The sequence below is a fragment of the Martes martes genome (assembly GCF_963455335.1).
Source record: "Martes martes genome assembly, chromosome: X".
Taxonomy (NCBI): Eukaryota; Metazoa; Chordata; class Mammalia; order Carnivora; family Mustelidae; genus Martes; species Martes martes.
The window spans coordinates 45,530,320-45,546,709 of record NC_137897.1 but is presented as its reverse complement, the minus strand read 5'-3'; the positions used below and the strand labels follow the sequence as shown (position 1 = coordinate 45,546,709).

Sequence of the window (16,390 nt, the reverse complement as noted above, 5' to 3'; positions counted from 1 at the left end):
CCCCGATTCCCACAATTTCCCCCCACGTTCCTTTGCTCTTTTTGAGTGCTTTCAACCAGACTCCAAGTGAATGCTGGTCCCCAGATGCAGGGCACTCTCTTATTGGGGTATTACTTTCCATGGGTCGCCTCTGATGGCTCCCTCCCCCTTTTGTTTATCTTTCGATATCAGTCCGATGTTCCCACTCCGCTTTACCTGCCCACTGGCATCTTCTGCCCCCGTAGAGATCCAGACGTGTATAATTCTGATCTCAGGCTGATTTCATAGGCGATTGGAGTTCTTTGGTAGGTAATCAGCTCACCTTAGGGTACAGGTTGAAATGGGACCTCCTCCTACTTCCCCATCTTGTCTCCCCCTCTGATGAGAATTGTTACCCCAGTTTTGAGTTCCATTGGCATGAAAAATTGCTCTCCATCCCCTCACTTTTAGTCTGGATGTAACTTTAGGTTTAAAATGAGTATCTTATAAATAGCATATGGATGGGTTACATCTTTATCCAATCTGCAACCGTGTGCTGTTTCTTGGGAGCATTTAGGCTGTTCACATTGAGAGTTATGATTGAAGGATATGATTTTAGTGCCATCATGTTGCATGTGAAGTCCCTATTTTTACAGATTGTCTCCGTACATGTCTGGTCTATATTACTCTGGGGGCCTTTCTTCTTTTATAGACCCCTTTAATATTTCTTGCAGGTTCAGCTTGTCACATATTTTTTCAATTTCTGCCAGTCCTTTAAACTCCTTGTCTCTGCATCCATTCTGAATGACAGCCTTGGTAGATAAAGTATCCTTGGCTGCACGTTCTTCTCATTTAGTACCCTGAATACATCTTGCCAGCCCATCCTGGCTAGCCAGGTCTCTGTGGACAGGTCTGATGTTATTCTGATGTTCATCCTCCCATAGGTAAGAAATCTCTTACCCCTAGCTGCTTTCAGGACTGCTGCCTTGGTTCTAAGATTTGGGAGTTGTACTATTAAATGTCAGGGTGCTGGTCTGTTCTCATTGATCTTGGGATCTGTTCTCACTGATCTCTGCCTCCTGGACATGAATGCTTGTTTCCTTTCCCAGATTAGAGAAGTTCTCAGCTACGATTTGCTCTAATATATCTTCCACTCTCTCCCTCCACCCCATCAGGGAACCCAATAATTCTGGCTTTAGAATGTTTCATGGTGTCATGAATATACCTGAGTCTGATCTCTTGTGCTTTAAACCTTTTTTACAGGCCTCCTTGGTTTCCTTCTTTTCTATCATCGTATGTTCTAGCTCACTAATTCGTTCTTCTATCTCCCTTACCCTCACTGTCAGGGTATCCAGTTTAGAGTGCATCTCATTCATACCATTTTTAAGTTTGGCCAGATCAGATCTCATTTATGTCCTTAGAGATTCTATACAGTTGCTAATATTTTTCTCAAGCCTAGATATCTTCTTCATAATTGTTACCCTGAAATCTATCTCTGACATCTTGCTTATAACCATATCCATTAAGTCTGTGGTAGAAACCAGTCTCTGATTCTTTTTTGGGGGTTCCTCCTCTTAGTCATTCTGTTGAGGGGTGGTTGAGGGAAGATAGAGTCCAAAGTATTAACCATGACCAAAGCACAACACACCATTTTATAAGGACCTTAGGGTTGTCATCCTCTTGTTCTTCCAGCCTGTCTTCTGGGGGAGGGGCCTGCCATCCTGTTACTCATGCAACCCTGCTTGGGCAGAGTTGGCCTGCCTCCTGTCAGAGCAGTGTGGGCTCAGTGGAAACCAGTTTTTTGACCTTTTGTTCTCTGGCAGCTTCCCGTGTCTCTTCCATCTCTCCCAAGAGTCAGAGGTGAAATGAGTACACCCAAACCTCTGACCCAGAGCAGAGAAATCATAGTCCTCTCTTCACTGAGCCTTCCAGGACACACAGTCTCCATTTCTGTCTATGCTGCTAAAAACCACAGCCTCCCTCGTGGTGCACCCCACAGCAATTCTCCCAGAGGTCAATCCCAGGGCTGGGTATGTCTCTGGCCTTTGTGCTTGTAAAACTTTGAGTTGCCCCTAGTTCACATGCACGAACCCAACCACAGCTCCTGGATCCTCTCTGGGGCTGTACTAAAGTCCTTTCCCCGCTGCTACCACTCTGCGAGTCTGTGCCTGGTCTCCAGAGCTGGATGTTTTTTGTCCTCTGGGGTTACATCAACTTTCCAGCACCAGCTTATGGTGACTCCCTCCTCCTTCTGATTATCTTCCAACATCTGTCCACTGAATCACGGCTCTGCCCTTCATACCTCATGACCACTGGAGATTTTCTGCTTGTAGAGATCCAGATATATATTCTTACATCTCAGGCTGATTTCATGGGTGTTCAAAATGGTTTGATAAATATCCAGCTAATTTCAGGGGACCAGCTGAAATAAGGTCCCCTACTCCTCCTCCATCTTCCGTGCTTCTCCTAAAACAGAACTTCTTGAAAAATATTTTAATACTACTTGACTAGCATAATGAAGGCATGTCCCATTAGGTGTAATAAAATATATAAAATTAACTATTTCTGGACTATAGAAAAGGAAGTCTTACATCTCATGAATCCTCTTTTCCCTCAACTTTTTATTCATTCCTTTTCCAGCTGCATCCTGGAAGAGACTTTTCAACACACTTCAGGTGTACATTACTGCCAAAGCTTCCCCAAATGCCACCAGTCAGCCCATACAATCTAGGTTAATTTTCTTTCAAAATTCCTTTCATATAATTCCCCTCCTTAAAAGCCTTTAGTGGTTTCCTATTTCTTATCACATTTTATCTAAAACTCTTCTACCTAACTTTAAGACTATAATCTACCTCCATCCTTCCTATCCTACTTTATTCTGTAATATTTCCCAACCAGCAGATCCCCTCCCCCTAGGATAACTGTGATACTCATTTGCTCTTTCTTGGAAAATTTAAAGAAACAAGGAAAAGAAAAACAGACACTGAAATCCCTAACAGCAAATGTTTATTTATAGTTGAAGTTAAGTAATATTTTTAATGCATGCTGAGAAAACAGTAATATTCCAAACTTACAGATTATTATCGGATAAGGAAAACAAGATGATGTTGGGAAAGGCTTTGGCATACACAACTATTAGAACCAGTTTATCAGAACACACACTATTAGAATCTTGTTATCAGAACACTTACATATCACATAATTTTATGTCACATCAAGTCCATGAACAGCTCATCTTCTAACTTCTTACTGGCTATTTTAGTAAACAGCATTCAAGGTTAAACATTAAGACTAGAGAGTAAGAAAGAAATACAGAAGTGGTAAGCATCACAGTTCAGAGCCTACATATATGAATACCTTAAGATTAAGAAACAGTATTTCTAAGTTTTTTGAAACAACATTTGGCAATGTTTAGCGCATGAGAAGACACTGCTTTGGTCCATCCACCCTTTCCAGCTTTTCAAAGTGTTTTCTGGCATTGCGGATGTTGATCAGAGTAGCTGCAGAAGCTGAGGGTAGGGATGGAGGAGATAGCCAACAGAATAAGTACAGGCAGCCAAAGCAATGTCTGACTAATAAAAACAAATAGAAAAAAGAGAGCCAAGTCTTTCAATGTATGTCACAGAGAACATACAGGAATAGGAAGTCTCAAGTTAACCATGACTTAATTTTTCTGAATAAGTAGATGATTTGTTTATATACTAAATACTACATTTCCAAAATGAAATTTCAAAATATTTTGGTTTGGTTTACTTTTAGAATAAAACCCATTATCTTATGTTGTATTTTAATATTAACCTAAAGTAGGAAAAGCAAGTGGATCAGAGATAATTTAAACTTCTGAGAAAATCCTAGAAATACTCAACTAATGAATAATTGAACATTATATCAATAACTAATGATATACCTTGGCTAATTGAACTTAAATTTAAAAAAAAGAAATACTGCTAGAGCCTTTATTTCAGTGGTTATGATGGATATGGCTACTATGGCATGGAAGTACCAAATACCTCCCTTTATGCCAATAACACAAATATGGGATTATCATACTTAAGAATATACAATGACAAAATTGTTCAATATTTAGTAGTTCAGAACTTAGATTGATTAGTCTTTTAAAAAATGTTTACCATATGAAGCATAAATCATACATTTGGATTCTCTTTTCTTTAAAATCCCTTGATTTAGTTACTAGGTTTTTGAAATACCATGTTGAAAAAAAAAATACCCTAGAGTCTAAATTATTTTTAAGCTACAAAATGTAAGTCTATGAAACAAAAAACTATTTACCACTAATACTGAAATAGCTTTTTCATTGCGGTAAATATACGTAACAAAAAATTACCATTTTAACCATTTCAAGATATACAGGTCAGTGGCATTAAGTATATTCATATTGCTTTGCAACCATCCCCACTACAAAATGTTTTTTTTTAATTATCTAATAAAGTACTACCTCTAGGTCAATTAGTTTAAAGAATGTGGCTTTAAGGGCGCCTGGGTGGCTCAGTGGGTTAAGCCTCTGCCTTTGGTGCAGGTCATGATCTCAGGGTCCTGGGATCGAGGACCACATCGCGCTCTCTGCTCAGTAGGGGCCTGCTTCCCCCGCCCACCCGCCTGCCTCTCTGCCTACTTCTGATCTCTCTCTCTCTGTCAAATAAATAAATAAAATCTTAAAAAAAAAAAAAAGAATGTGGCTTTAAGCCTATGTCTATGTCATTTAAGTTTAAACTTACGAATGGATGGATCAGACATCACGACCATCACATAAGTGTTGGATGTAAAGATGTCAATGAAAGCAGCAAAGTTAGAGTTCCTGACTTCCATGCTCTGAAAAGAAGCAGCTAGTTTGCTATAGGAAAAAATAAGAAAAAGAGGTAAAGAATACAAAATAATATCAATATAAAACATTTTTACCTTTTATGTTAAAAATTTCATAGCATCATACCTCGAGATTCCCCACTTCATTAAGATAGTTAATCACTAACCCCACTTTGTTTTCCAAGGAAACTCTAATGCTGAATTTAGTATGTTCTGGAAAGTAACTTAGACATAAAGTGGATTAGGACTTGATATTGACTGTAAAATGGGCTTAGACCCAGATCCATGTAAAAATATGTCACAAAATATTTCTCTAATATTTAAGAAGCTTAAGTTGAAACTTTCCTATCACCGTGATTAATAACTATATTTTTGAATGTTAGTTATATTGCAATTCAAGGAATGCTCCCATTTCTTCAAAAACAAATAAGGTAATTATATTTGTATGTCACTTGCTATTTCTTCTTAAAAATGTAGGCATAAACACACCAGTAAGTCTCAGAGAGCGCTAAGGCATAAAAAGAGTAAACTTATACCTGTACTTAGACCTGTTATTTTTCTGGGCATCAAAAGTTTTATCAGGATAAGAAATTTGCTGATTAAATCTTCACTAAATTATACTGTTCCATCATTCTTTCTTCCTATATTCACAATGCTATGATTCAAACTGTATTTTATCAAAGGTGAGACAACATGATCAGGCATTTCTAGAATCTATTCTATACTATTCTTGAATCATTACCTATTTTAATTACTGTAGTTTTATAGTAAATCTTATTATTTGGTAGGATAAATTCTTTCTTCTTTTTCAAAACTTTCTTGGACATTTTCTGTTTATTTCTTCCTAAATAGGATCAAGTATCTCAAAAGGGTATTTTGCTTATTCTTCAATGCTTCTTCTCTATCAGTTGAGTTTGCATTAAAGGACAATGACTTTTACCTCAGTGAATTGCAGGCTCCCTTAGAGGTTAGCTTTCTTTTTGATTAAATGAACTTTTCTGAATACAGAAGTACAGTCTACTATAGTTATTGGAACCTCTCAAAAATGACAATAATTTCTTTCTAGACATAAATAAATCACACAAGATAGCTTACCTACAGCTCAGCTTAAACTGCTTAATAATGTTGCTGATTTTCTCAAATCTGTGGGCATCACGCTGCTCTTTACACTGATAGTGAGAAATCACCTATGAAAAAGAGCAATGCCTTTAAATATGCAATGTAGTCATATCACCCTCTGCTACTTACTCCTCGAGGCAGACCTCTGCCAGTCTCCTGGTCATCCTGATTTTCAAGGTAGACTTGGCACCTGGATTACTGTTTCTTCTTTCCCATATTATGCCAATGTTCTGTACAATTTAAATATCCCTATAGAGAACCCAAACAGTAGTGTTTCATTATAATTTTATTACAGAATTAAAGTATTATTTATTTTGGTTCAGTGCTGTTCTTCCTCACTTACTTTTAATCTTGAAATATTACCTAATGTACTAATTTTAATGAAAGCTGTAACTTAGAGTGGCTTTTGGTATTACATTTAAAAATCTTAAGTATGCAGTGAAGAAAGCCCCCATCTGTCCCTACCTCTTTCTTATCAGCAGTGTCCCATGGGCCTGAAGTATTTACTTTGAAACAGAGTGTTCAAAGCAGGACCATAAAGCATAAGCAAGATTTTTTCCATGGCTGCCTAGACAGGCAGCTAGTAATAATGGAATGAGACAGTGGTTCCATTTTGTTGGTTTTCAGAATTGAGGGCATGATTAAAAGGAATAGCCAGGGGTATTAATACTGCACTGCTACAGGTCTAATTCTTGGATGGACATAGACAAGAGTGAAAACATTTGCCAAGAATCTTTTCATTAATTAAGAATGTTGGAGTTCACTCATATGTGGAACATAAGCAATAGCACAGAGGACCATAGGGGAAGGGAGGGAAATCTGATGGGGGAGAAATCAGAAAGGAAGACAAACCAGGAGAAAGAAATTAACTGGGAAACAAACTGAGGGTTTCAGAGGGGAGGAGGGTCGGGGGGATGGGGTAACAGGGTAATGGGTATTAAGGAGGGCAAGTGTTGTGATGAGCACTGGGTGTTATATGCAAATAATGAATCATTGAACACTACATCAAAAACTAATGATATACTATACAGTGGCTAACTGAACATAAGATATATACATCTATATCTATATTTATGTCTATATATACACAGATGTATATAAATGAATGAATGTCAGAGGTTCAAAGATGATCAGATACTGTTGTAGTTCCAACCACAAATGATGCTCATTGACGATGCAGCAGCATTATAACCAAGACCTATGGTTAGGTCTTGGTTATAATGCTAACCTAGATGTTATAATGCTATAACATAGCATTATATATATATAACCTAGATGTTATAATGCTAACCAAGCTAACCTATATATACATATATAACCTAGATGTTATATATATACATATATATGTTATATATGTATATATATATACATATATAACCTAGATGTTATAATGCTAACCAAGCTAACCTATGAGTTAGCTTCTAGGAAACCAAAGTCTTTGGGTTCCAAAGGGAACTTTTGGGTTCCAGAGGTTACAAAGCTGCAATTTAAAGGAAATGATGAAAGGGCACCACCCTTCCAGGAGCCTGTGGCTTAATTTGATTCAACACTGGAAACCTCACCCAGCCTGGACATGGACAGGATTGACAGTGAAAGGTCTTTCCCAGTTCTGTGCATGGTGGTACATGGCTGTTCTTACTCAGTGGAGTAATTTGCGTGGTTAATTCCTATAATGAACAAGACTCTGGCATGTTAACTAGTTACATGACTCCCAAGCCAGGAGCACACAAAAATATAAACCAGTTAACAAACATAAAGGAACTAATCAATAATAATACAATAAGAGTAGGGGACTTTACATCACAGTTACATCAATGGACAGATCATCCAAACAGAAAATCAACAAGGAAACAATGACTTTCAAAGACATAATGGAACAGATGGATTTAATAGATATATTCAGAACATTTCATCCCAAAAAAGAATACATATTCTTCTCAAGTACACACAGAACAATCTCTAGAAAAGATCACATATTAGCCCACAAAATAAACCTCAATAAATTCAAGATTATTGAAGTCACACCATGCATATTTTCTGGCCAAAATGCTATGAAATCAGAAGTCAACCACACACAAAAAAATGGGAAAGACCACAAATACATGGAGGTTAAATAACACACTACTAAACAATGAATGGTTCAACCCAGAAATCAAAGAAGGAATTAAAAAGGTACATGGAAACAAATGAGAATGAAAACACAATGGTCCAAAACCTCTGGGATGCAGCAAAACCAGTACTAAGAGGGAAGTTTATAGCATTACAAGACTACCTCAACAAGATAAATCTCAAATAATCAAGCTAACCATATACCTAAAGGAGGTAGAAAAAGAACAATGAACAAAACCTAAACCAGCAGAAGGAAAGAAATAATAAAAATTAGAGCAGAAATAAATGATAAAGAAATTAAAAAAACAATAGAACAGATCAATGAAACCAGGAGCTGTTCTTTGAAAAAAGTTAATAAAATTGATAAACCTCTAAGCTGGACTTATCAAGAAAAAAAGAGAAAGGACCAAAATAAATAAAATCATAAATGAGAGAGGGGAAATAACAACCAACCATATGGACATCATAAGAGAGTATTATTTAAAACTATATGCCAACACATTGGACAACCTAGAAGAAATGGATAAATTCCTAGGAACATATAAACTACCAACACCGAAACAGGAAGAAATAGAAACCTTGAACAGACTGATAACCAGCAAAGAAATTGAATCAGAAATAAAAAAAAATCTCCCAATAACAAAAGCTTAGGGCCAGGTGGCTTCATAGGTGAATTCCACTAAACATTTAAAGAAGAGTTAATGCCTATTCTCACAGTATTCCGAAAAACAGAAAAGGAAGGAAAACTTCCAAATTCATTCTAGGAGGCCAGTATTACCCGGATACCAAAACCATACAGAGACACCAATAAAAAAGAGAACTATAAGTCAATATCCCTGATGAACATAAAATACAAGCAAACAAAACTCAAAAATACATTAAAAAATCATTCGCCATGATCAAATGGGATTTATTCCTGGGTTACAAAAGTAGTTCAATATTTGCAAATCAGTCAACATGACACATCACATCAGTAAGAGAAAGGGTAAGAACTATATGATCATTTCAATAGATGCAGACAAAGCATCTGACAAAGTACAACAACCATTCATTATAAAAAATCCTCAACAAAAAAGGTTTACAGAGAACATACCTCAAAATAATAAAGGCCATACATGAAATACCCACAGTTAACATCATCCTTAATACAGAAAAACTGAGAGCTTTCCCCCTAAAGTCAGGAATAAGACAAGGATGTCCACTCACACCAGTTTTATTCAACATAGCAATGGAAGTCCTAACACAGCAATCATACAGCAAAAAGAAAAAAAAAAAGTATCCAAATTGGTAAGGAAGACATAAACAATTGATTACCGGCAGGGCACATGATACTATATATAGAAAACCTGAAAGACTGCATCAAAAAACTGCTAGAACTGACAAATTCACTACAGTTGCAGGATACAAAATCAACGTACAGAATTCTCTTGCCCATGTATATACCAATAATGAAGCAGGAGAAAGAGAAATTACAAAAGCAACACCACTTACAATTGCAACAAAAATACGAAGATACCTAGGAATAAACCTAACCAAAGAGATGAAAGACCTGTACTCTGAAAATAATGAAACACTGATAAAAGAAATTGAAAAGGACACAAAGAAATGGAAAAATACTGCATGTTCATGGATTGGAAAAGCAAATATTGTTAAAATGTTCACAACACCCAGAGCAATCTACATATTTAATGAAACCTCTATCAATATACCACTAAACTTTTTCAAAGAACTAAAAGAAACAATTTTAATATTTGCATGGAACCATAAAAGACGCCGAATAGACAAAGCAATCTTGAAAAAGAAAAGCAATGCTGGAGGTATGACAATTTTGGACTTCAAGTTATATAATAAAGCTGTGGTGATCAAAATAGTATGGTAATGGCACAAAAACAGAGAGCAATAGAACAGAATAGAAAATCCAGGAATATATCTACAATTATATGGTCAGTTAATCTTTGACAAAGGAGGAAAAAACATAATGGGAAAAAGTCTCTTCAACAAATGATGTTGGGAAAACTGGATGGCAACATGTAAAAGAATGACACTGAACCACTTTTGTACACCATACACAAAATGATGAAAGACCTATATGTGAGACCTATAACCATAAAAATCCTAGAAGAGAACATAAACAGTAACTTCCTTGACATCGGTCATATAATTCTGTTGCTAGATATGTCTCCTGAAGCAAGGGAAACAAAAGTAAAATCAACTACTGGAACTATGTCAAAATTAAAAGCTTTTACACAACAAAGGAAACAATCAACAAAACTAAGAAGCAATCTATGGAATTGGAGAAGATATCTGCAAATGACATATCTGATAAAGGATTAATACCCCCAAAATATAAAGAACTTATATAACTCAACACCCAAAAAATTGAATAATCCACTTAAGAAATGGGCAGAAGACATGAACAAACATTTCTCCAAAGACATAGAGATGGGCAACAGACACATGAAAAGATGTTCAACATCATTCATCATCAGGAAAATACAAGTCAAAACTACAATGAGAGATCACCTCACACCTGTTAAAATGCATAAAATGAACAACACAAGAAAGAACAAGTGTTGGTGAGAATGTGGAGAAAAAACTTTCTTGCACTGTTGGTGGGAATGCAAACTGGTGCAGCCACTTTGGAAAACAGTATGGAGGTTCCTCAAAAAGTTAAAAATAGAACTACCTTATGATCCAGGAATCGCACTTGTGGATATTCATCCATATAATACAAGAACACTAATTTAAAGGGATATACACACCCACCCCTAAATTTATAGCAGTGGTATTTACAATAGCTAAGATATAGAAGCAGCCCCAGTGTCCATCAATTGATGAATGGATAATAAGATGTCACACACACATACACAATGGAATATTACTCAGTCATAAAAAGAATGAAATCTTGCCATTTGCAATGACATGGATGGAGTTGGAGAGTATCATGCTGAGTGAAATAAGTCAGTCAGAGAAAGACAAATATATGATTTTACTCATATGTGGAATTTAAGAAACAAAACACACAAGCAAAGGGAAAAAAACAGGAAAGAGTGACAAATCAAAAAACATACTTTCAATCATAAAGAACAAATTTATGGTTACTAGAGGGCAGACGGGTGGGAGGATGGATTCAACAGACGATGGCAATTAAGGAGTGCAATTCATGGTAATGAGCACAGTGTGATATATGGAACTGTTGAATCACTGTATTTTATACCTGAAACCAATATAACATGTATATTAACAGAAATTAAAATAAATATTTAAAAAATTTTTAGTAAAATAAGCATAAAAACAATAAAAGTTTTAACTAAAGGTTTCCCACCTCAAAGGATTTACTATTTATACATGAACTTATTCATTATGGACATCCATGTTAGCTAAAAATACTTTCCTCTAACGCTTTCAGATTTTAATAAAACCATGTATTTCCTATAGGCTGAATATTCAGATATAAAGTTTCTAGTAGGAAGCAAAAGTGAGTTGCTCACCAGAAGAAAATTCACAGGGCAATTTACTGAAACCATGTGAAACTTTCAAAAGGTAATTCCTAGACCAATGGTGGAACAGGTTCCCCTTGCTTGACTTCAAACCCCTCAGTGAAAATGGTCCATCACAAATAATCTTCTCTTGGTCTTCAAGAGAAACCAAAGCCACCTGTTAGTGTTACTGAGGAATAGGGAGCTTATACTAGGTTAACCTCTATGATCACATGTAATGGATAAGGCAAGAGAATCCTGCTGAAAGGAGGATTCTGCCATGTTGTGTACACCAAGATGATTAGAATAGCTCACTTGTTTGTTGCTTTTTACATTATCAGCAAAAGACAACACAGGGTAGTATAATTGCAAGCAAGTGACCCCTGCCAATGGGCTCAGGCAGAAAGACACTCTAGTTAGGACTCCTTGCCACAGCTGTACACTTAGAAGGAAGTATGACTCATAATCATGGCAACAGTTACAAATAATGTTTCCACAAAGGAAGGAGTAAAAATTACAGTCTGCATTCTCTGTCCTCTGCTGTAATAACAGCAGAAGGCACCAACATTTAGTAGTTTACTGACTACATGCTAAGTTTTGCATTAGGGCTTAACATTACATTGTCCCATTTTAACCCATACAATAAACTTACAGATACGTTATCTCCATTTTATAGAAGGGGAACCAAGCTCGAAATTTAGAAATGTGTTTTAAAATCACCAGACAATCAGCTAATCAATCAATCAATCAATCAATAAAATTCACCAGGCACTGATAGAGCTTAGAAGCATATTATTTACTGTGAGCGGCTCTTAGAGTTATATTTATTAAACTGATCAGCAACTACTTATGCAGTGCTTTGTGACATCTCAAATTAGTTTGTTATTATTCTTTAAAATTTTACTTATAAACACAATACTGCATCCCCCTTAGGGCCATGTACACAGTAGGCTCTACAGTTAATCTGAATTTATGTAAGAAAAATAAAAATACCAAGGCGCCTCTTTCCCCTTCCACCTCTCCATCTGAATTTTTAGTTATGTCACTGAGATGACCATTACACCTCTTCTATGTTAGAAGTCTTCATATCAGTCTTTTGGAGAAAGGAATGGGATGAGAATTTTATCAAAAGAAAGATACCCCTCATTTCACAATAAAAGTCAATAGGAAATTAGGAATTCTTTAACACAAATGAAGTATTAGCAGAAATAATCTAAATTCTAGAGTAAGGCCTGCTTGTAAAAATCTAAATTTTACTAACTACTAAAAAGCTACACACCAAAGGAGTTCTTTCAGGTCACCTGCTAACAATACCTTTTTTTTTTTTCTCACATTTTATTTTTATTTCTTTTCAGTGTAACAGTATTCATTGTTTTTGGACCACATCCAGTGCTCCATGCAATATGTGCCCTCCCTAATACCCACCACCTGGTTCCCCCAACCTCCCACCCCCCGCCCCTTCAAAACCCTCTGGTTACTACTTTGTAAATAAGGTTATACATGCTGATGTAAAGACAAGAGGAGAAAAGGTTTTTCCTGAAAATAGCAACGTGTTGTTCCCTGTTGCTTGACAGAAGAAAGTTAAGTGTGAAGTATATCTGCAGAAATTTCTCACCAGAAAAGTAGCTCTTTCAAACAAAAGCACTTCATCAGCCTCAATAATTTCAGCAAAATTCCGTAGGTTCATTTCCAGCTGCTGAACATTGGGAATCAGCTGATAAACAATGCTGGACCAAGCCTAACAGAACAGAAGTACAGTGTAATATTACTAACAGGTACCCAGTCCTGGACCTCTGCAAATGAGTAAGTACACTATAACATATGGACAGCAAAATATGGTAATATTTGATTCTCAAACAAACACTGGTAACAAATATGATATAACACAAATAAAATGAGAAGATGAAGCTACTATTTGATTTTTATCCTTCAGCTGGAATTTTTTAAAGTTTCAAACATTTGTAAAATGCTAGAAAACTTCTTTCCATTGATAATTTTCAAAAAGATATTAATTTAGTTCCACATTTGCCTTAGGCATAATTGAAAACTCTGATTTACTGGGCCAAATAAAAAGTTTCTAATCCAGCCATTCAACAAATATTTAAGTCCAATAATGCAGACTGCTCTAAAGATCAGAACTTAATAATGTTATATGTAACATAAATCTAAGAATCACTTTTGTAAAAATATCAGAGTCACACAGAAAAATGGCCCCTCCCCTCAATGGGATAACGTACAAAAGAAATTATAAGAGAAATTAGTAGCATTATCATTTCAAACGGCTTATTGTCAGCTATATGTTATTGATCCAATTGAATTAAAAATGGTCCACTGGTGTGCTTCCCTAAAGTAGACTTCATCCAGAGAAGTATGACTAATGTAAGGAGTTGGAATTAACCATACCCTCCCTCTATTCTCTTAAGGCTCTTTTATTTGCATTTCCATTGTAGTAATTCCTTCAAATTTGTCTAGTAAGCTGTATAATGTTCTTTTCTCCCCTACTAGAGGGCAGGAACCTGGTCTTAGTCATTTGTGTGTCCAAAAACATCAAGCAGATATGCAATGAGTGCTTGTAGAATAAAACAATATAAAAATTTAAGTCAGCTCTATGCAACATTGATGTAGAAGATAGCAGTGCTATGTCTCTGTTCCAATTAGTTTTATTACTTAAGCATGGGGGTTCAGGTTTCAAGTTCCCAGGTCGGTGTTAATGTCACTGCTGAATTTACCTTGGAGAAGGCACCAAAGCTAACCACAGCAGAGACATTGTCACTCACAGCAGTGTTGTGATTAGCCAATTGTCTTTGGTCGTGTTATGTATTGCCATCCTTCACACCGCAGTTGGTTCTTATCAGTGCGTCATGTCCATCCTTATTCACGGTTACCTGTTCTATGGGAATAAGGCTTTGAGAGAAATTCGGCCCAAATTAATCTAGAGCAGTATTTCCTAGACAGGTATCTCAAAATGATCTGTTATTAGAGTGAGGCTGGGTCAACATAATATTGGGAAAAAAAGAATTAGTTGAAAAAATAAATCAATGGCTATTTTTAAGGTCCATTGATTTTTCTCCTTGGCAAATCAGGTTTTTGTTCTTCTCTGGTTGTAGATACTTGTCAGATGCAGTTGATACTGAGGCTGTAGCTACCAATGACAGAGAAGGATGCTTTCCCACTCAGAGTCAGACTTCTCAATGGATACTAGTAGCAGTCTGAAGGAAAGGTCTGACCATGAAAGGACCCCAAAGAAGCCAGTCTTTCAAATCACTAGACCTCATAGGAGAAAGAGAGGAAGCAGGATAAGGAGCCTATGTGCTAATAAGGTAATTTCAGTTTAGTCCATAACACAGCTACTGTTGTAACCTCTACAACTACTGCAGGCAGTATGGTATTCATCCCAGCAATGGAAACAATCCTGGTTGAAGAATGCTAATCCCCACTTTGGCATGAAAGTTGAAGTTACCATATTCTAGGCATAAAGTATCTCATTATAAGACTCCCTTCTCCAAACTCTTCCCTAAATACTGTTATTCTAATGCCATCCAAACTGAGGCAGACTAGTTTATATCCTGAAGAGGTACCTCAATATTAGATACAGCTCCAATCAGCATTGAGATCACAACAGATCACAATGGATGATGGTCAGTGAAACCTCTGTCACAAACATCAGTATCAAATTAATCATCATAAAACTGACTAATTCAGTGTGACTTGGTAGGTATTGCAACACAATCTTAAGATCAAAACCAAAATCTCTTAAAGTTAAGTTTGATAGTTTTCAAATAATTTATTGTAGATTATTTCTTTTTTTTTAATTCAACACATCTAAATGGGTATGACAGAGATTAAAATCTTTTACTTTTGACAATACCCTTTTAACTTTTTCTCATGATCTTAAAATAAGGGAGCTCAGGGAAACATACACACCTTATAAAGAGTTTCATCCCAGATAGATGTTCGGAAACAAGAACATTCCAATGGGCGAGACAAACGCCTCAGATCTTCTTCTCGCTCTTTAAAAATCTGAATTAAAAAGTCCAAATACAGATCAGCATATAACAGGTCTTCTCTTTCACTGCAAAATCTGAGATGTAATTATTTCAGTGTATTTTAAACAGGAGCATTTCCTCTTTCCTCAGAGGAATTTTTCAAATAATTTTTCATTACTTCATGAACTAGGATGGCAGAAATCATTTCAGGTCAGGTCTAAAAGTACAACAGCTACTAGAATTCTTCAGGTCTCTGCTGCTTCTGCCGAGTACTCACTGAGAGCACTGTGTTGGGAAAAAAAAAATTCACCATACAGAGGAATGTTAATAAAATATATCTAACATTCCAAATCACCTAATCTGTGTCATTTTTAGATAGTAATATTGTAAAATAAAATAGTTTAACTTTTGTAGCTATCTTTCTCTCACACAAATATATGCATGCACTCATATATATTACTTCTGAATGGACTGTTTTTATTTGGCTATATAGATATAACCCCCCCACACACAAATACAAATATCTATCTTACACATATTTATGTACACACACCCAAATACACATTAAAGAATATCTATCTAATATATACAAATATGTATCTACAGATATTTTCCATGACTGGGTGGATTTGTAGTGAGTGTGTATACACACTGTGATAGCCAATTTTATGTATCAATGTGGCTAGGCCACAGTACCCAGACATCTGGTCAAATATCAGTTTAGGAAAAAAAAATACCAGTTTAGATTTTACCATGAGTGTTTTTAAGTGAGATTAATATTTATGTCAGTAGACGAAGCAAAGAACATTCCCCTCCATAATGTGGGTTGGCTTTATGCAATTAGTTGAAGGTCTTAAGAGATAAAGACTGCCATCCCACAGGAAGGGGGAATTCTGCATCCAGTCTGACTTCTGATAT

The 16,390-nt window shown here is 36.1% G+C and overlaps 1 protein-coding gene across 7 annotated transcripts in view; it reads right to left on the bottom strand.

Annotated features, from left to right (window-relative positions):
• Positions 1–2,943: 2,943 nt before the first annotated feature.
• The window catches only part of RRAGB (Ras related GTP binding B), a 35,420-nt gene continuing 21,973 nt past the window's right edge, over positions 2,944–16,390 (bottom strand). For 6 of the 7 annotated variants that reach the window (XM_080795283.1, XM_080795286.1, XM_080795282.1 and 3 more), the window contains 5 exons: positions 15,411–15,506; positions 13,102–13,224; positions 5,875–5,966; positions 4,695–4,810; positions 2,944–3,467 (listed from right to left, as the gene is read on the bottom strand). In XM_080795283.1, coding sequence (XP_080651409.1) covers positions 3,370–3,467; positions 4,695–4,810; positions 5,875–5,966; positions 13,102–13,224; positions 15,411–15,506 — 525 coding nt within the window. In that variant the 3' untranslated portion in view covers positions 2,944–3,369. The remainder of the gene's footprint in view (positions 3,468–4,694; positions 4,811–5,874; positions 5,967–13,101; positions 13,225–15,410; positions 15,507–16,390) is intronic. The other variant, XM_080795287.1, reaches the window with a different exon arrangement.